We start from the raw sequence: 21,204 nt of genomic DNA, 5'->3' as shown, positions 1-21,204 counted from the left end.
CAGTGCTGAAAATAGTGGGCAGGATAACATGACCTCATCGACGAATAAAAGATATAACTTTTAGAACGTTATGAAACTTAGTTTTGGAGAAAATATAGGTCAGTAGGTTTTAATTAATGTTTATTAACTTTAATATGTTAGTTGTTTAGCTTAAAAATTATAACAGAAAGTAATCCTTTAAGTAGGAATAAGGGATATAGTAATCCCTGGTGCTAGCCCTTAATAATCTAATAATAAACAAGGGAGATGGGGAAGTGGGGCAAGAAGGGGTTAAATAGCACTCATTCCATTAGATATTGTAATGTTGTTGAAACATATTCAACTAGTTTGTAAAGTAATACATTTGCTAAAAACATATATTTATTAACCACTATTAAAATGTAATCAATATTACAGCTGGGAAAATTCCCATATTCCTCTATTGATCTCCACAAGGACAAAATACAATCCGTAATGTACTGAGAAAATAAACACAGCTCCAGCCACCCGCCTGTATTCCTGGCCGGTAACGGGATACTCCGGCTTCAGGTGACAGGGATGGCTAAAAAACTATGTCCTAGTCTCTTGCAGAAAAATTACTAAAGTGGAGTTTCAATATTAAAGTTTAAAAGCAAAAACATTCACACTGGCATACTGCACACAAACGTGTTTCGGCCGAGTAGCGGCCTTTCTCAATGTGTATTAGCTACTGACAAGACGAGTGTCACGCTGTAGACTCCTTAAATAACCTGTGTGTGAGGTTAGTGACCAATCGCGTCGCGCATTGCGTACACGCCCATCCTTGGGCGAATCAAATACGATATTGTATATACAGAGTTTGTGATGGGAGCGGATTGGTGATTGGCTGGGAGTAAACCGCTATTGCCCAATCAACATCTATCAACTCGTATGTGTTTGTGCTTGCACGATCGGTATATTTACACTGGTATTATATTTCTTTCTGCTCAGTTACTCATATATAATACCAAATTCTACGTGCACCATAGAGATAAAATATACTAAGCGTGAATTGAACATATAAGAATGACTAAAGCAAATGGTAAATCAGAATACCTGTTAACGCTATAATTTCCATCATTCTGTTTGTGCAATATTGCTAAAGTATATTGATAGATGCAATCCAAATAAATACAGTTATGATCCTTCATATTAAGAGAGATTACTGAAACCTGAGAGCAAACTGTAAATAAATCCACGCATTGTTACTCGCTAAAAATACAGCTAAACCCTAAGATGTGAGTATAGGTGGTAATACATTCCTATTGGTTTTAGCAGTAAGTGTGGAGAATATTATGTATCTTGTTTATCTTATTAGTCCATATAGGTAAAGACATTTGTAAGGATAGAAATGCCCTTATCGATGTACCTATACAGCTTACGATGTACGTTCAGATTATTCACATTGGTATCAAAAGATTTTTAGTTACAAATTATTCATATGTAAACCACACTAAATCTCTATCATTCTATTCGTAGAATATTATTAAAGTATATAACTTGATGTAAGTCCAATAATTATAAACGCAATTCTCCATATTAATAGTGAATGAATGTTATCTACATCCTCAAGAACATTATTTCTTCACGTACTGGTTAATCCGATCGTGAGAACAAAATATGGATTAATGTACATGTTGATGCCTACTAAGGTTACAGAGGAACCATAGGATGTGAATGTAATTGAAATATATCCCTACTGGTTCTCACTATAAATATGTATTGTTAACCATAGTAGTCCTTCTAAGAAAGGACGTTTGTTAGATTACAAACAACCCACTAAAAAGAGAATTTATAGACGTATTATAATTTGGCTGTCATATTCACTGTTAGAATTTTTAATTAAACCATGGATCATTTATTATGGGTAACATCGTGTTATTCATGTGTTATTCAGGTTGTAGTATAGTGTATCTATTAGTAATACCCTCAGTATATTTAGTCATGTATTATATGAATAATGGAAACATCAGAAAAAGCTTCTGGGTGCACGTTAGAAACTGATATTGGTTTAACCATTATGAAATGTAGCCTTATGTTATTAATAGTAAAGTTAAAAAGCTGAAAAATTCTTACAGGAACACCCAAAAATTATTGTTCTCATTCATGCCATTCGGCATTACAGTATTTAGATTAAATATCCATTTTGCTTCTTTCTTTAATAGAACTTGTTCCATGTCCCCACCACGAATGCCTGGACGTACTGTTTCCAATTCCCAGCACCTAAATGTGCTGGTTTTCCCATTATGGTAATGCAAAAAATGCCTCGCAACACTTGTAATTTGTTTGCCGTTTTCAGCATCTTTTGCAGCATTTCTAATGTTGCTGAGGTGTTTAGTCATTCTTTTGCCCATTAGTCTAGTGGTCATACCCACATATAATAAATTACAGCTGCAGGACAAGCAATAAATTACATTAGGGGTTTTGCAAGAAATATGGTTCTGAATGGTCCATTTTCTGTTGAATCTATCCACTATTGTTTTCTTCTTAACCATGTGTGTACAAACCTTGCAATTGCCACAAGCTATTGATCCTTTATATATAGGGGGCTTTTTGGCATTTCTATCAAAATGACTAACTGTTAATTGGTCACTCAGATTGCCAGCCCGTCTATAAGTAAACAATGGAGTCTTGGGGATTATTGAATTTAATTGTTCATCCGATTGTAGGATGTGTCAATGTCTTAATAACACATTAGATACTTGTTGGCTTTGGCTACAGTATGTTGAGATGAATCTTAAAGGGTTGGAATTTTCATCTGTTTTTTTGGGTCTTAAAAGTTCCTGTCTGTTTCTGTGTAATGCTCTCTTTAATGACTTTCTTGAATATCCTCGTAATAGCAACCTGTCTCTTAATTCATTTGCTGCCTTTTGGAAAGATTCTAATGATGAACTATTTCTGCGAATTCTTAAATATTCCCCAGTTGGTAAATTTCTTATTGTGTTGGGGTGATGAAAGCTATTCGCATTGAGAATGTTATTTGTCGCTGTTGGCTTTCTGAAGGTGTCAGTCTCTAGATGATTGTTTACTTTCTTGATGGTTAAGTCAAGAAATTCCACCATATGGTCATCATGTGTCATAGTCAGAAAAAGTCCAAAGGGATTATTATTATTAAGGGTTGAAATGAATTCATTGAGTAATTCTATTGACCCCTCCCATATGAAGAAGATGTCGTCTATATACCTGGACCAGTGGGTGATGTATTTGGTAAACTGTAGAAGATTGTTGTGAAATACCACAGTTTCCTCCCACCAGCCCAGGTATATATTTGCATACGTGGGGGCGCAGGATGTCCCCATCACTGTTCCACATAACTGCAAATAAAACTTCCCGTCAAAAACAAAATAATTATGATCTAAAACAAACTCCAACAGATTTATAATGAACTGTTTGGTTTAGTTTGTTAGAATTTTGTCTTTTGTCAAAAAATGGGAAACAGCTGTACACCCCCAGTGCTTTTCTATACTCGTATATAGTGACTCCACGTCACACGTGACGAGGGTTGACTGTGGTGTTACAGTTAGTGTGTTTATTTTATTCAGTATGTGCATCGTGTCTCTAGTATGGGAGGGTAATGAATCTACAATGTACCTAAGTCTCGCATCCACATATCTACTGGCCTTTTCAGTCAAAGACTCAATGCCAGAGACAATCGGTCTTCCTGGTGGACATTTTTGGATTTGTGGATTTTAGGTAATAAATGTGTTGCTATTATGGGATGTTTCACTTCTAGATATTGAAGTTCTTTTTTGTCAATTGTGCCCTCAGCAGCTGCAGAATTAATCAACTTTTTATATTTTACTCAGTCATGTCTGGCTCCCTATAAACATGACACTCAAAATAATTTTTATGAATGTAATTAAAGATTAAAATGCATTACATTTTAATAAATAATAAGAATATGAATTTAAAATAATAAGCATATTAATTTTTATACAAATGTTTTGTTCATATAAAATAGGAACAAAATAATAAACTTTTTAAAAGGGATATTTATTTCTGCATTAAACAAGCCTACTTCATGCCACCTTTGTTGTTTAACACACATGCAGTAGTCCTGATCTGCCAATAAATATTAATACTGCAGTGTAAACCATTTCCTGCAAGTTTTAATTTTAACAGCTTTCATTAATCAGACAGAGCATTGGTAAAGCTTACCAATCAAATGTAATTATCTAGCCCTTACTGTTTTACATAGATATAAACGTTTTCTAGGACTATACTTAATTTGGATAACTGGTAAACAAAACAAAAATCTCTTAAATCTGATTCTGTTACATAGAACTGAATGAAGAATGTATATTGATATTAAATAATCAACAATATATTATTCTTCACTCAGTCATATATAACAGAAACAGATCTAACAGATTTTTATTTATATTGCTATTTTAAGTTCTTTTTCTGTCCAATTTCGGTGTGTTACTTTCAATAAAAGTGTGGTTAATGGTTGTTTATTTTATTGGCATGTAGTTTTTTATTTCAGATCCATTAAATTCATTAAACTCTTAATATAATGAAATTATAGAAAAAAAAACTATTTTAAAATCATAATTTGTGCTCATAAGTTTACATACTCTGGCAGAATTTGATTTCTTGGCCATTTTTCAGAGAATATGAATAACACAAACTTTTCTTTCACTCATATAAGTATATCAAGGACTCTCACCCTAGAGCAAAGAAATGCCTCTATAAAAGCCACCTCGTATTATCCGTTATTGTCCCAACAAACGGTTAACATAGACCAATAAAATAAGTATTTACCTACAAAAGGTAAATACAAGAGGGGCGCTCAATACATAAGCTGAGGTCAGTAATATGTGCTAAGTAAACACTTCAAACAATATTCAAGATATTTATTAGTTAATATAACTCAAATTCATAAAACACAAAAATAAATAAATTCATAAAACACAATCTAAATTAATGAGTACACAAATGTGGCCACAATTTCATACACGATAATGAATTGCAATTCATAAAAAATATATTCTCTAAAAATATTTTCTAAAGATATAATAAGCTTATTTGTTACTTAAAGTGCCAATATAGGTACATAATTAAATGAATAGTAACATTTATATGACTGAAATAGGAACAAATGTTTTATTCCCGGTACGGTAATGTCTTAGAGATATGTGCACACTGTTCCAGTAGTTAAAAACAAAGCGGTATTTGAAATAACAGTTCGAAAAAATTGATAAATAAAATAGTGTGGAATTTTCATAAAGCCTTTATTGCATCAATCAGTTGGAAGTGTTCATATTGTCACTTACTTGTTTATAACTCCCGGAATGTAGATATTTAGAAAATGTTGCAATTTTTTCAAAATAATCCTTGATAGTATGTAATCTATCTCTAAGGATAGATATTCGTATTCCTTTGTGTTTGACTCGAATAATGAGCCTCAAATTGGGTTTGCAAACCAAGTTACCTGCACTGTTTGTAGATCGCTTAAGCCGTTTAAGAAATATATCCTCCAATACTGGGAAATCTTTCGATCTTTCAGATGTCCTTATATTCAACACTGTGATTCATATACACCACCTGAATGCTGGGCTAGCGGCCTTTTCAAAAGTTTACATTCTCTGGTGATTTTGGCCTGATAACATGCACACAAGTTGATACAAAGGAGTTTGAATGGCTATTAAAGGTAACCATCCTCACCTGTGAACTGTTTGCTTGTAATTAGGGGGTGTGTATAAAAAGTCAATGAGTTTCTGGACTCCTGACAGACCCTTTCATCTTTCATCCAGTGCTGCACTGACGATTCTGGATTCTGAGTCATGGGGAAAGCAAAAGAATTGTCAAAGGATCTGCGGGAAAAAGTAGTTGAACTGAATAAAACAGGAAAGGGATATAAAAAGATATCCAAGGAATTGAGAATACAAATCGGCAGTGTTCAAACTCTAATCAAGAAGTGGAAAATAAGGGGTTCTGTTGAAACCAAACCACGGTCAGGTCGACCAACTAAAATTTCAGCCACAACTGCCAGGAAAATTGTTCGGGATGCAAAGACAAACCCACAAATAACTTCAGGTGAAATACAGGACATGTGGTGTGGCTGTTTCAAGATGCACAATAAGGTGACACTTGAAGAAAGATGGGCTGCATGGTCGAGTCGCAGAAGAAAGCTATTACTACGCAAATACCACAAAGTATCCCACTTACAATACACCAAACAGCACAGAGACGAGCCTCAAACCTTCCGGCACAAAGTCATTTGGAGTGATGAGACCAAAATTGAGCTTTTTGGCCACATCCATAAATGCTACATTTGGAGAGGAGTCAACAAGGCCTATGATGAAAGGTACACCATTCTTACTGTGAAACATGGAGGTGGATCGCTGATGTTTTGGGGATGTGTGAGCTACAAAGGCACAGGAAATTTGGTCAGAATTGATGGCAAGATGAATGCAGTATGTTATCAAACAGAACGCCTCATTTTCCACTTCTTGATTAGAGTTTGAACACTGCTGATTTGCATTCTCAATTCCTTGGATATCTTTTTATATCCCTTTCCTGTTTTATACAGTTCAACTACCTTTTTCCCACAGATCCTTTGACAATTCTTTTTCTTTCCCCATGACTCAGAATCCAGAAACGTCTGTGCAGCACTGGATGAAAGATGCAAGGGTCTGTCAGGAGTCCAGAAACTCATTGACCTTTTATACACGCACACTAATTACAAGAAAACAGATCACAGGTGAGGATGGTTACCTTTAATAGCCATTCAAACCCCTTTTTGTCAACTTGTGTGCATGTTATCAGGCCAAAATCACAATGGTATGTAAACTTTTGATCAGGGTCATTTGGGTAGTTTCTGTTGTCATTACGATTTAACAAGAGTAAACACAGTTGATTGGTAATAAATGGCTTCAGCCAAACACTAACCATGAGCAAAAGAAAAGTTTTTTTTTTTTTTGTTTTTTTTTTTTTGTTATTTATATTCTCTGAAAAATGGCCAAGAAATCATAAATTCTGCCAGGGTATGTAAACTTATGAGCACAGCTGTGTATGTGTGTGTATATATTTATGTATTAGGGCTGCACGGTTTAAAAACCGCGAGAGTATGAGATTTGTAGCCCTGTCCCTATGACGTACAGGAGGGGGGCTTGTATAGGCTAGCCCTCTGCTGACGAGTAAACCGGGTCTGTCTCTCCCTGTGCAATCACCTTCTCTCCCCTCTCACTATGACTTTCTGGACTCCTGGACAACCTTCTGCATGATCACTGGGTGCGTGTACAGGCTGAGCTAATGGGAAAGCCTAACCCTGACATCGGAACCAGAACCTTTTGGAGCACTCAATGGTCTCAGTAATTATGAATCAGATTTAACCCCATCCTTGCACATCATTTGCTTCCTTTAGTGCTCTCCCCTGTTCCCACTTATGTACACTCCTGTCAGAGTATCCAGGGAATAGGCTATGTCATTTGCCTTTCTTCAGTGCACATCTTAGTTAATAGGGAGTGAGCCTGGCTGCTTATGTAGAAAGTGGGTGGGACCGCTTTCTACATGGGATAGAACACTGACTAGGAAGTCAATCGAGGGGGGAGCGACGGCGCTGTCAATAGAAAAAGTAATAATTAAAAAAATATAATTTTTCAATTAATTTTTTGTTATTAAAAGTTAGCGATGTCATATATTGGCGCATAGGCTACATATATGAATGATCCGAGAGCCACAACTTTACCTTCACTTTAAAGTGGAATCTTGGGAATTTGAAAATGTCAGTTTTTGTTCTAATTTATTTCTGACAGACCCTAACACAGGTATTTAAAGCATCTGCTATACAAGTAACATTTTCTGCACTGTCAAAGATCTTAAATCGCAATAGCATTTTTTTTTTTTTTGGGTCCAAAATCACGATTTTAATTTTTTCCCATATCGTCCAGCCCTAAAATAAATATACACCTATGCATGCGCGCACACACACACACACACACACACACACAGAAATCCAAAGAATGAAGTTGCGCTCAGACTTGCAGGAATCTTGATAAAAGAAGTATACTCCAGGCAAGAAGTGTAGATAAAAACAACTTTTATTCCAATCAAGTAAAAAGGACATGTAATACGTTGTCCTACAGAGAAAGCCAGCAGTGACTCTGACAATCAGGTTGATGAGCTGATCCTCACGCAGACATGTTTCGTGCGTTTGCGCACTTGTTCACTGCGAGGCAGACACGCCTGAAGTTGCAGCCTGTGTTCTCATCGGATGCTTAGGAGGAGCGCAACTAACAGTGATTACACCTGGACTGCACACATATACACATACACACTCAAATGTTTTGTGTGTTTGTAGCAAAGTGAACAAAAAAATGGTGAGAAATAAAAACAAAGGAGGAGCTAACTACCACATATGGTGTTTTCGATGGGAAACAGACAAGTTTATACCCTTATAAGTGCAGGCCGACCCCCCTTAGAAGTCTATGTAGCAATAGGTTTTTAAGACCAGCCTGAAGGCTGCTCTTTATATTGGTGTATTTAGTAGCTTTAATTCCAGTTAGCTGAGATTCAAAGGAAGAAAAACGTTTCTGTTTCAACAAACTTTGTATTAGAGGACAGTCATAAGTAACCTGAGGGCTATAACTTTAACTCCAATTTCTCTGTCTTGCTAAGTTAGGCTTACAGAGGCTATTTACAGATGCCAAACATTGTCTATCCTCATAGCCTGGTGCCAAGGCAGTAAATTTAGTTGCAGAAAATAGGGTGTGTATTTAACATGTTACTGAAGAAATAGACAATGTACTTGCGTTTAGAAGGCTGGTCTCTACCAGCTAGGGTTGCCACCTCAGCCATGTTTTCCTGGACACTTATGAGTTACACATGCTGCGGGGTGTATTGTGTTTCTGGACAGCACTATTCATATTCCTCCCTGCACACCCTGCAGCATGTGCAACTTACAAGTGTTCTGTATTTTAAGGGACGGGTGGCAACCCTACTACCAGCAGTCATTCAGCGTATGGAGAATTAACCAGGGCCTTTTTTCTTAAGCCCCCTGCTTCACTATCGCCCAGCCACTTTTGAGTGGCTTCATTTGGCAATCCCTATTTCAGGGTTGGTGATCCTGTAGCCTGCGCCCACTCCCTCCTCGCAACTTCCTGGACACCCAGCACTCTCTAGTGCCTCCAGACGCTGTCACATCCGTCTTTCTACTGAGGGTGTATAACCCCCCCCTTCTCTCGTCCACTTCCCCACCTGCTGTTGTAGGTGGTGTGGCCGAACAGCCTTCTGTCTGCCTCGTAATTGTGGAGCTCAGTTCTGACCTGTACTGTGTCTTGTGGGAAGCAGTATGTGGTGGTATACGGTGTAAACTGGCTGCAACAGCCTGGAACAGTTAGACCTCAGCAACGAAGCATATTCCCACACTTCAGACTTCTGAAATGCCTGAAATAAGCGCTTGGGCCGACTGCACGGCAACTGGGATTGCAGGGTAGGTAGATCTCTTGCATCCCAGCTCTCAGGACTTCAGATTCTCGTGTAGCGAAGCCCCTCCTCCTACTGAAGTCTCAAATATATCTAGATAGGCTTAATCACAATATGATTGATTGCAACAATATCACACACATCGCTCAAGGCACATCCTCCGTTGAATGTCATACCAAGAAAAAGAGTAAAAGGGCCAGTGTGTAGTGAGGTAGTGTCTGCTACCTGCATATATTATTGCACTAGTAAGTGCTTGTGCAGCAGTGCCCCAACAGGGATTTACAATCGCCCTGTCCTGAAACGAGTCTTACAATTACTGCTTCTTAACTTGCAGGTGTGCGTGACTGAGCTTGCACCGTAATGGCTGTGCAGCTGCATCCACATGTTCATAAATGGTGCCTCGAGTCTTTTTGTTAAAGAAAATTGTGCTTAAATGCTTATTCCTATGCCCTACCATTGTATTACACTAGAGGCCCCCAAAAGCTGCAGGATGTTGTATACTCACAATATATTTTGTTGCTAAGTGAATGTAATTGTGTCTTATAATATTACAATTTTATTTTCATCCATTTACTTTATTGGGATTACATTTTCAATTTATTGGGGGTTTATTGCAAAACATATGGAGACTAAATTTTTCTGTGGATTTTATTTTCTGCCAGAATATCCCTTTAACCTAATTTAGTTTTTGCTTCTCACTTACTAATTCAATTCATATCTTTGTGTTATATCCCACTCAAGAGCGGACATTGTTTTTAAATACTATGCTGAGTGTTTAAAATCTGCATATTACTGATTAGATTCATTTTTACTCCTGGCTAATATGGGCTAATTGTTTTTCCTCCTTGTTAGGAGCTTAGTAAATACAATTTGTGAATATCCCTACTTGAGCTCAAAGCAGCATACAAAATGTAATGTTCAAATACAAAAATGTTACCTTGTTTAGTAAAACAACTTTGCAATAGACCATTATTTATTTTGATTTTCCTATCCCTTTTAATGATTCTATTAAAGGAATAACTAACCATGTAAAATTGTTAATTTATAACTATCCATGTGGCCTCAGCAAAAGAGATTAAATAAAAAAACAAGCTTTTAAAAAGGTAAAACTGAAACCCATTATTTTATAGAAACTAAAACTTTTTACATTGTATTTTTTAAATATGTAAACAGCTAATATAATTTTTTGTATATATATTCAGACGAATTTTGGCTATAAAATGAATAATTTTTAGTTGCAATAGTTTTTTGTAAACAAGTTATCTAATACATTTAAGGTAAGCTCCTGGTTTTGCTTTTTTAAATTTTAGTTGATTTACATTTTTGTGTCGTCCTTCTAGAAGCGCGTATGTTGGACCTAAATGCTACAGCCACCTCTATATCAAAGCAGATAAGTGACACTATGAAGGTAAGTTTCATTTTGTAGAACTTATTCCCCTACAAATTTACTGCTGCATAGTTTTTTTTTGTTTTTTTATTACGGTGACAATAAACACCTTTAAATATTTAGTTATTCATAATAAGGCTTTTGCAATGTACTGCAATATATTTGCCCTTTTTGTGTAATGTATCAAAAAATCGAGCAATTTCTAATTCTCAAAACTTGAGACTTTTCAAGGCTGGCCCTGCTGCATATCTGCCCCTAATTTATTTAACTGGTAACAACTGCAATACAATATATTGTATACTAGTGGCTAGCCTTATCTGTGGAGTATAGCCCACATTGGCGCCTCCAAATAAGGAAAATGGTGGATGGTGTTTGGCTGTTAAAAAAAAAAATTATTGCAGTAAAAAGGATGTTAGTTTGTTTTAAAAATGTTAAACTTGACTGACTGGTCTACAGCAGCACATCAGAAATGTTTTGCAATTACTTGGAGTTTACTATCCCTTTTAGATTTTATCAAGGCTTTCCCAAGGAGATCATCTTATTCCCAAATTATGTTAGGGGACTCTGTATTATGTGACGGCAGATAAGAGCCATAGGCCCAGCAAGTCTGCCCAATATTACCTAACAGTATAAACTTAACTAGTTCGTAGGATAGCCTTATGCTTGTCCCATGCATTTGTATTTTTTGTCGCTACTACCTCTTGAAGTTTATTCCATAAATCAATCACTCTTTCTGTAAAGAAGTGCTTCCTCAAATTACTCCTTAATCTACTACCCTTCAGTTTGAGATTATGACCCCTTGTTCTTGAATTTTCCATTTTATGTAAAATACCCACAGCCTCAGTTTTACTAAGTCCTTTTAACGTACTTGAAAGTTGCTATCATATCACCTCTTTGTGTGGGCAGTTGCTCGTTCATGTTTGTTTCTGTATTTCAAATAGCTGGTTTGGCTCATTTAAAGCCATAGCATGTTGTTCTCAAGGATATGCAAATAAAATGGGCTGAGCCTGCAGGTAATCAGACCTGCTAATTTTGTGACTAAATACACAGCTTAAACATTAGGTATTGAAATGCATGAGAGGGGTTTCCTGTGCTTTGACAAACTAAATATTTTGTACAGGTAAAAATTCCCAAAACCAGAATTCCAAAATCCAAACTTATTCTGAAATCCAACAACAAATGTTACCTTTCTGATTACAGTACTGTACTATCTTTCTGATTGTAGTATGTATACAAAATTATATAAAAATACCTTTTAGCATACATGTAAGCATTGCCTAAATGACATAACATCGTTGTTTACACTTGGTTTCATGTCCCCACTCTAAACTGTCCCATTTTACAGATGCAAATATTCCAAAAACCAAACTTTACAGAAATCCAAACCTTTTCTAGTCCCAGGTAGTTTGGATGAAGGGTTTTCTACCTGCACTATTGTCTCAATGCATGAATGACACAAACATTTTGTGTTGTGCTTTTTAAAAGCGATTTAATTTTAAAAGCATTTCTAAGTTTCAAATAGATTTATACATACACTCAAAAATATAGTAGAGATGTAAATTTCCACTGGTAAGATGTTGCAGCAAACCCGTTCGATAGGGCAAAAGCCAAAATTTCATAATATCAACTGGGCAAGTAACTTTCACATTCTGGGCTAGTAACTTTTCTGTCATGCTCATGGGAAGCAAAACAAACTACTACATATGCTATTTAGACCCCCAACTAAAGCTTACTGTACACTTTGTGCACCCAGTGGCTTGCACATCTATCGCAAGATGACAGCAAGTGTCATTATTAGTTTTTATTTATAAATCCGAACACATTTTGAATAAATTAAATGCTAGGTGATGCTTTTGAATCTCGATATTCATACGTTTTTTTCTTTAAAGCTTGGCTTCACTTTTTAACCATACTGGCATATGTCATTATTTTTTCAGGCACTTCCTACTCAGATTGCAAAGGCTGAGCAGTTTTCTCAAGTCTTAAGTCTTCAACCTACATTGGAAAGCTCTCGGACACACAAAGAAATATTCTGTAGTAAAGTGAGATTGGAAGACCTAGCCAGAAGACTTCCGAAACCTGTAGAAAACCCTTCAACAGAAAATTCATCCGAGTCAACACCCATGCCTGTACTTAGACCAAAGAGACAGAGATCTCAATCTCCTGTTAGTAGTCTGTATCCCCTGCATTCAAAAAGAAAAACAAAGTACCAAGAGGTGGTCAAGTAAAATAACAAATGTTTTATGTTGTAGCAGTGTCACTGTGCTGAAGCTGCTGCTTCTATAGTTGACATTTTTTTTTACTCACCTGCTATTATACAGACTAATAGCCACACAGTTGGCAGCGAATGTGCAATAATATTTTTTGACTTTAATTTATTTGTCCATTATGTGTTTTACAAACAGCGAGTGCATCGGTAATGGGCAGGATGCGGCTAGCTGCAACGTGCTGGGTAAATCTTTATTACTCAGCAATTGAACAGCATCTTTGACATGATATTTTTCAGTGTTATGAGTGTTTTCTAGTATTGTAGATTAAAGGGACATTGTGCTCAGAAACATATGGGCTATTTTAAATAAAGCTTTAGATGTAGATACAGTTTGCAATATTCACGTATTCGTTATTTTGGTGGTAAAAATCAGAAAATCTTGCAGTGTTTTCACTGTTTTTATACATATGTTATACACACTAATTACAGAGCTAGGGGATTTCCCCTCACTCCCTAACTAGCGCGCTTACAGCCAGAGTCACTAACTTGCATCCCTGACTCTCATGCTGGAGATAATTGTGTTATGTGATAAGGGCAGTTTTCTGTGTAAAATTCAAGAGTTGGAATGATCCACACTCAGCAGCCTACACTCGCACTCAGCAGCCTACACTCACAGTCAGCTGTGCCTTCCTGCTCTGATAAAACCCCACCACCACAGCATTTAATTAGCTTCTACAGTCACTGGAGCTGAACTTCTCATACACTGCTCTGTGAAGTAAGATCCTGGAGTGTGTGAGAAGTTTAACTCTGGTGTCTGTAGAAGCTAATTAAATGCTGTGGTAATGGTAGAGAGGGGAGTAAGAAGCCAGCACAGTTTTACAGGAGCAAGGAAGGTAGGTACAGCTAAGTTGAGTGTAGGTTGATCTGTGTGGATCATTCTGTTTTTTTTTTTTTTATACAGAAAACTGCCCATTACCGTTCTCTCCAGCATGAGAGAGCCAGGGATGTCATCTAGTTACTCTGTAAGCACACTACTAGTTAGGGAGTGAGGGGGAAACCCTAGCTCTGTAATTAGTGTAATTATGTATGTATACAAATACGCTGAAAACACTGCACTGTTTTTCTCATTTTTACCAGCTTTAGCCACAAAATAGCTAATGCATTTCTATTGCAAACTTTATCTACATCTAAAGCTTTATTTAAATAGCTCATATTTATTTTTGAGGACACTGCCCCATAAATAAGCATTAGACTAATTACAGGATGTATATTGGTTTGATTTTAGCACACTGCCTTATTGTCTTTGTATTGTCCTTCTTTAAGGAGCACCTACCTATGTCCCAGCAGCCACTTCTGTCTACCCTATCCTGTACATTGCCTGGAAGTCTCGCTTGTTTTTACGGACTTATGTATATTGTGTATTATATGTGATATGATGTGAGTGCATCTCGTGTGTGTATATATTTTAATGTAAATCTGAACATGTTCACTAAAGTTAAGACAATTGTTGATGGCCTTTGCCTTTCTGCATGAAGATGGTCTTGCTAAAACTTATAGCTAATTCTATCTTACCATTTATTGTATAAGAATGAATATATTTGTTCTGTAACATCCTGCAAATCTTTCTTAATATAACCACCTTATATGCCTCATTTAGAGGCACTAAAGTACCTTTAACCGCAGCCCTTTTTTCCTGTCTTTGCACATAAGCTGTGGCTTGATATTGCACAGTAATATAATCTCTTCTAAAATGGTCAGGCAAAAAAAGATGGTCAGTTAATATAAAGCATAAATACACAGAGTATTATATACAATGAGTATTTTATTATATTGCGTCTCAGAGAAATGCAGGAGTTTAGTGTCCAGCAACTGAAACAGCTTTTAATAAACATTACAAACAAACCTGTTCTCAGGCCTCCCCAACAGGCCAGGTTTTCAGGATTACCTTGGATGAGAGCAGGTGAAATAGCCATATTTACTAATCGGCTGATTATTTCATCTGTACTCCAGTTCAGATATCCTCATAATGTGACCTGTTAGGGAGGCTTGAGAAAAGGTTTGATAACGGTGCCATAAAAGGACATTTTAATATTGGATTCCCTTTGTAATATAAAGGGTGTTAAACTGCTTTATTTTTTGTTTTTCCCACAAAACATACACACCAATTGACACTTATCTAGGTCTGCAAAGTGTGTTAGCATAGTATGCTGTGACACCCCAGCATTCAACTGACTTACACCCGTTTTCATGTTTCTTTAATGGTATAGAATAACTGAGTTTATTTTAGATGCCAACATTTTAGTTTTATGACAATTTATGTAACACTTTTCCGGTTCTGAAGACGTAGGTCACATGCTGTAACATCTTACTTCTCAGAGAACAGTCTGCACCATCAATTTCTCAAAAATGTTTTATTTATTTATTTTAACTAAAAATCTATGGGCTTCTAAAGAAAGTAATTTTATAACATTTCCTTTTCCCTGTTTCACACTTTTAAGTGTTAGTATGAAATGCTTCTATATTCGTAAAAGCAAGTGTGTGTGTGTGTATATGTATATGTATGTATGTATATGTGTGTGTATATATATATATATATATATGTGTGTATGTGTAAGTTGCATACTTAAGTTTGTATTATAGTTCTTTTTTTGTATATTTGTATATACATATTTTTTAAGAAATAAAACCTAAAGGATAACTTGTTACCCTAATGAAATTTATGACAAATTAGTCTAAGAGAGACGTGCAAAATTGTAAATCACTTGTCAAAAATATGTTCACATCTGGTTAATGCTATTAAATGATACCCCAAGTCTACAGCAACTGGGATCAGGATGTAGACTATCTGCTAATATAATTAAAACCGATATTTCGAGAATTTGGTTCATTCTAGCAGTTCTCCCCACTGAGGTCTGGTCCATGGATTTTGGAATGTCAAAATTAAAGGGATAGAAAAAATTGAAATATTCCCAGGTACATTTAAATTTGAAATATAAGCATTTTTCCCAATACAGGAATACCTTGCTAATACAGTGGGTTAGGGACCGGAGCCCCGATGTAAAGCGAAAACCCCCTTTATAGTGAAACAAAGCAGTTTGCAATAGTGCTAGTTTAACACTAACACAGTACTGTACAGTACTGTACAGTACCTGTAAAATAGTGATAATTACTGCAGTAATTTTGCCGAACTAAGACACTGAGACAAGGAGTGCACTGCAATGCTGTAAACAGACGAACTGCCCATAACAAAATGGTGCCAGACACTTTTCTTGCATACATTAACGATGAGTACAGTACTGTTTCAAAAAATTTAATTGGCATATGCACATATTTTGTGGGTGCCCCAGTATTTAACCACCACACCACCTCAGCAGTGGCTTTTATGACACAAATTAAGTTTTCACTGATGCGATGCACACCAACCCCAGCTCTATGAGGAGAAGTGGTGTTTGTATGCTGATGCACGGTCCCTCATAGCATATGTGTGTATGCCACTAAAAACAGTAATAACTTACTGAAAGCATTTCTGCTAATGGAAGTATATAACAAAAATGCTTCTATTTAAAATTGAAATGCACATTTAAATTTTGACCTTTCTATTCCTTTAACAAATTATAGCAAACACTACTGATGTAATGCTTAAAGGGACATGAAATATTTTTTCTTTCACGATTCAGCATCCAATTTTAAACAACTTTCATATTTACTTCTATTATCAATCATAATTATTTTGGAGCTAGCTGATCACATTGGGTGAGCCAATAAAAAGAGGCATTTATGTAAAGCGACCAATCGGCAGCTAGCATGAAGTATTACATTGCCGCTCCTGAGCCTACCCATGTATGAGTTTAAACAAAGGATATGAAGAAAATTAAGCAAATTAAATAACAGAAGTAAATTGAAACGTTGTTAGAAGTTCTATCTCTACATTAAAGTCTGATTTGCAAGAGGATCACCCACAGCAGAGCTGCTATATAGCTCCTCCCCTCACTGCCATATCCAGTCATTCTCTTGCAACTCTCAACAAAGATGAACGTAGTAAGAGGAGAGTGGTGTATTATAGTTAGTTTTTTTAACTTCAATCAAAAGTTTGTTATTTTTAAATGGTACCGGAGTGTACTGTTTCATCTCAGGCAGCATTAGAAGAAGAATCTGCCTGTGATTTCTATCATCTTAGCAGAAGTAACTAAGATCCACTGTCGTTCTCACATATTCTGAGGAGTGTGGTAACTTCAGAGGGGGAATGGCGTGCAGGTTTTCCTGCAATAAGGTATGTGCAGTTAATTTATTTCTAGGGATGGAATTTGCTAGAAAAATGCTGCTGATACCGGATTAATGTAAGTTAAGCCTTAAATGCAGTGATAGCGACTGGAATCAGGTTTATTAACAGAGATACATACTCTTTTATAAAAGTGTAATATAAAACGTTTGCTGGCATGTTAATCGTTTTTATATATGTTTGGTGACAAAACTTATTGGGGCCTTGTTTTTTTCCACATGGCTGGCTTGATTTTTGCCTAGAAACAGTTTCCTGAAGCTTTCCACTGTTGCAATATGAGTGGGGAGGGCCTATTTTAGTGCTTTTCTGTGCAGATAAAAATACTGACAGAGACATTCAGCTTCCCTCTGCATGATACAGGACATCTCTGAAGGGCTCAAAAGGCTTTAAAATCGTGTTTGAGGAGGGTAACAATCACAGTAGACTGTGGCAGTTGTTGTGACTGTGTTTAAAAAACGTTTTTGTCATTTATTATTCTGTTTTTGTTATTAAGGGGTTAATCATCCATTTGCAAGTGGGTGCAATGCTCTGCTGACTACATACACTGTAAAAATGTTGTTAGTGTAACTGCCTTTTTTCACTTATTTCAAATTTTGTCAAAATTTGTTTCTCTTAAAGGCACAGTAACGTTTTTTATATTGCTTGTTAACTTGCTTTAAAGTGTTTTCCAAGCTTGCTAGTCTCATTGCTAGTCTGTACACACATGTCTGAAACAGAGGATACTTGTTCATTATGTTTAAAAGCCATGGTGGAGCCCCATAGGAGAATGTGTACTAAATGTATTGATTTCACCTTAAACAGTAAAGATCAGTCTTTATCTATAAAAGTATTGTCACCAGAGGGGTCTGTCAAGGGGGAAGTTATGCCGACTAACTCTCCCCACGTGTCGGACCCTTCGCCTCCCGCTCAAGGGACGCACGCTAATATGGCGCCAAGTACATCAGGGACGCCCATATTATTATTATTATCGGTTATTTGTAGAGCGCCAACAGATTCCGCAGTGCTATAAACAAAGGGGGAGTACAACAAAACAATTATAGGGTAGAGGGCCCTGCCAAGAGTTGCACTGTTGTAGTCAGCTCTTAAGAAGGTGATCTACAAACAGCTGGACCTTTAGGCTTACATGCTAAGGGGGTTCAGGGATTGCAGTGGAGGAGAGGAACTGGTATAAAGTAAGGTTAGCGTAGGTTGTATGCGTCCCTGAACAGTAGAGTCTTTAGGGAGCACTTGAAGCTTTTAAAACTAGAAGAGAGTCTTGTGGAGCGAGGCAGAGAGTTCCATAAGATGGGAGCCAGTCTGGAGAAGTCCTGTAAACGGGAGTGTGATGAGGTAACAAGAGAGGAGGAGAGTAGGAGGTCATGAGCAGAGCGAAGGGGTCGGGAGGGAGAGTATCTGGAGACAAGGTCTGAGATGTAAGGGGGAGCAGTGCAGTTGAGGGCTTTGTATGTAAGAGTGAGAGTTTTGTGTTTGATCCTAGAGGCAAGAGGAAGCCAGTGAAGGGATTGGCAGAGAGGCGCAGCAGATGAAGAGCGACGTGTAAGGAAGATCAGTCTGGCAGAGGCATTCATTATGGATTGTAAAGGAGCTAGGCGGCAGGTGGGGAGACCAGAGAGGACAGAGTTGCAGTAATCAAGGCGGGAAAGAATGAGAGAGTGGATTAAAATCTTAGTTGTGTCTTGTGTAAGGAAGTGTCTAATTTTAGAGATGTTTTTAAGGTGGAAGCGGCAGGATGTAGCCAAGGACTGAATGTGAGGAGTGAAGGAAAGATCTGAGTCAAATGTGACCCCGAGACATCGGGCATGCGGGGTAGGGGTAATGATGGAGTTGTCGACAGTTATAGAGATATTGGGGGTGGAGATTTTGGAAGAAGGGGGGAAAATGAAGAGCTCAGTTTTGGAGAGATTTAGCTTGAGGTAGTGAGAGGACATCCAGGAAGAGATGTGAGAAAGACAGTTAGTGACACGGGTTAGCAAGGAAGGAGATAGTTCTGGTGCAGAGAAGTAGATTTGGGTGTCATCGGCATACAAATGATATTGGAAACCGTGGGACTTAATAAGGGAACCTAGTGATGACGTATAGATTGAGAAGAGAAGGGGACCGAGGACAGAGCCTTGCAGTACTCCGACAGAAAGGGGTGACGGGGCAGAGGAGGCCCCAGAGAAGGCTACACTGAAGGTACGGTTTGACAGGTAGGAAGAGAGCCACGAAAGGGCTGTGTCACAGATGCCGAAGGATTGGAGGGTTTGGAGCAAAAGAGGGTGGTAGACAGTGTCAAAGGCTGCGGACAGATCAAGGAGGATAAGCAGAGAGAAGTGGCCTTTTGATTTAGCTAAAGGTAGGTCGTTGGTGACCTTAACAATAGCTGTCTCTGTGGAGTGATAGGGACGAAATCCAGATTGCAGCGGGTCAAGAAGGGGGTTTAACGTAAGGAAATGGGATAGGCGTGCATATACTAGTTTTTTGAGTAGCTTTGAAGCAAGAGGGAGGAGGGAAATTGGGCGGTAGTTGGATGGGGAGGTAGGATCAAGGGAAGGTTTTTTGAGGATAGGTGTGACCAGTGCATGTTTCAATGATGAGGGAAATGTACCAGTGCTGAGGGAGAGGTTGAAAATGTGTGTTAGTATAGGGGTAAGGGTAGCAGAGAGAGAGGGGAGCAGCTGTGAGGGGATAGGGTCAAGGGGACAGGTAGTGAGGTGAGAGCACAGTATAAGTGCTGAAACTTCGTCCTCAGTTACAGGGGAGAATGAACTAAGTTTCAGGTTATGAGGGTTGTGGTTGAGTGAGAGTATTTGAGGGGGGGGAGAGTCTTGAGCTGACAGAGAAGTTGTATTAGGAAGTGGGGGAGGGCGGAGGAGAGTATTGAAAGTGGAGAACAGACGTTTTGGGTTTGTAAAAAGATTAGATATAAGAGTAGAGAAGTAGTGTTGCTTGTGGAGATTAAGGGCAGAGTAGTAGGAGTTCAAGATGAATTTGTAATGAAGAAAATCAGCTGAACTCCGTGATTTTCTCCAATGCCGTTCAGCAGTACAGGAACATCTGCGTAGGTACCGTGTCGGAGGAGTATGCCAGGGCTGGGGATGAGTGTGTGATTTCCTAGCAGTGGTAAGAGGGGCGAGATTGTCAAGGACGGATATAAGGGTGGAATTATAGTGGCAGATTGTTCAGGGCAGGAAAAGGAGGAGAAGGATGAGAGGAGCGTTTGAAGGGAATTAGCAAGTTGTTGCTGATCTAAAGACCTAATGCTTCTGTGAAGTTTGGTGTGAGGAGTAGAAGGTGGGAGAGTTGTAGGAAGGGATGATATGTTGCAAATAAGGAGATGGTGATCAGAAAGAGGAAAAGGGGAGTTTGAGAAGTTTTAGAGAGTGCATCGATAGCTAAAGATCAGGTCAAGGGAGTTGACCGTCTTTGTGAGTGGGAGAATCAGTCCATTGTGACAGACCGAAAGAGGAAGTGAGTTGCAGAAGTTGTTAAGCAGATGAGGCAGTGGGATTGTTAAGGGGGATGTTGAAGTCACCAAGAAAGAGGGCAGGGGTGTCTGAGGAAAGGAAATAAGGAAGCCAGGCAGCAAAGTGATCTAAAAATTGAGTTGGGGAGCCAGGGGGGCGGTATATGACTGCAACATGTATAGAGAGGGGAGAGAATAACCGAATCATGTGTGCTTCAAATGACGAAAATGTGAGTGAAGAGAAGGGCTGAATTTGTTGGAAGGTGCACCGAGAGGAAAGTAAAATACCGACACCACCTCCTTGTCTATTGCCAGACCTAGGAGTGTGGCTGAAATGGAAATCCCCATGTGACAGTGCAGCAGTGGATGCTGTGTCTGAAGTAGAGAGCCAGGTTTCTGTAAGAGCCAGAAGGTTAAGAGAGTGGGAGATAAAGAGATCATGGATAGAAGTTAACTTG

The 21,204-nt window shown here is 37.9% G+C and overlaps 1 protein-coding gene across 1 annotated transcript in view; it reads left to right on the top strand.

Moving 5' to 3' along the window:
- Window positions 1-15,720, top strand: part of NSL1 (NSL1 component of MIS12 kinetochore complex) — a 41,979-nt gene extending 26,259 nt beyond the window's left edge. Inside the window, exons 5-6 of the mRNA XM_053712456.1 lie at window positions 10,767-10,834; window positions 12,751-15,720. Of these exons, the coding sequence (XP_053568431.1) occupies window positions 10,767-10,834; window positions 12,751-13,041 (359 nt within the window). The 3' untranslated portion in view covers window positions 13,042-15,720. The remainder of the gene's footprint in view (window positions 1-10,766; window positions 10,835-12,750) is intronic.
- The last annotated feature ends 5,484 nt before the right edge of the window (window positions 15,721-21,204 follow it).

This window comes from Bombina bombina, chromosome 4, assembly GCF_027579735.1.
Source record: "Bombina bombina isolate aBomBom1 chromosome 4, aBomBom1.pri, whole genome shotgun sequence".
Lineage (NCBI taxonomy): Eukaryota > Metazoa > Chordata > Amphibia > Anura > Bombinatoridae > Bombina > Bombina bombina.
Note: the sequence above shows the minus strand (reverse complement) of the source record. Positions and strands in the feature narration are given on the sequence as shown.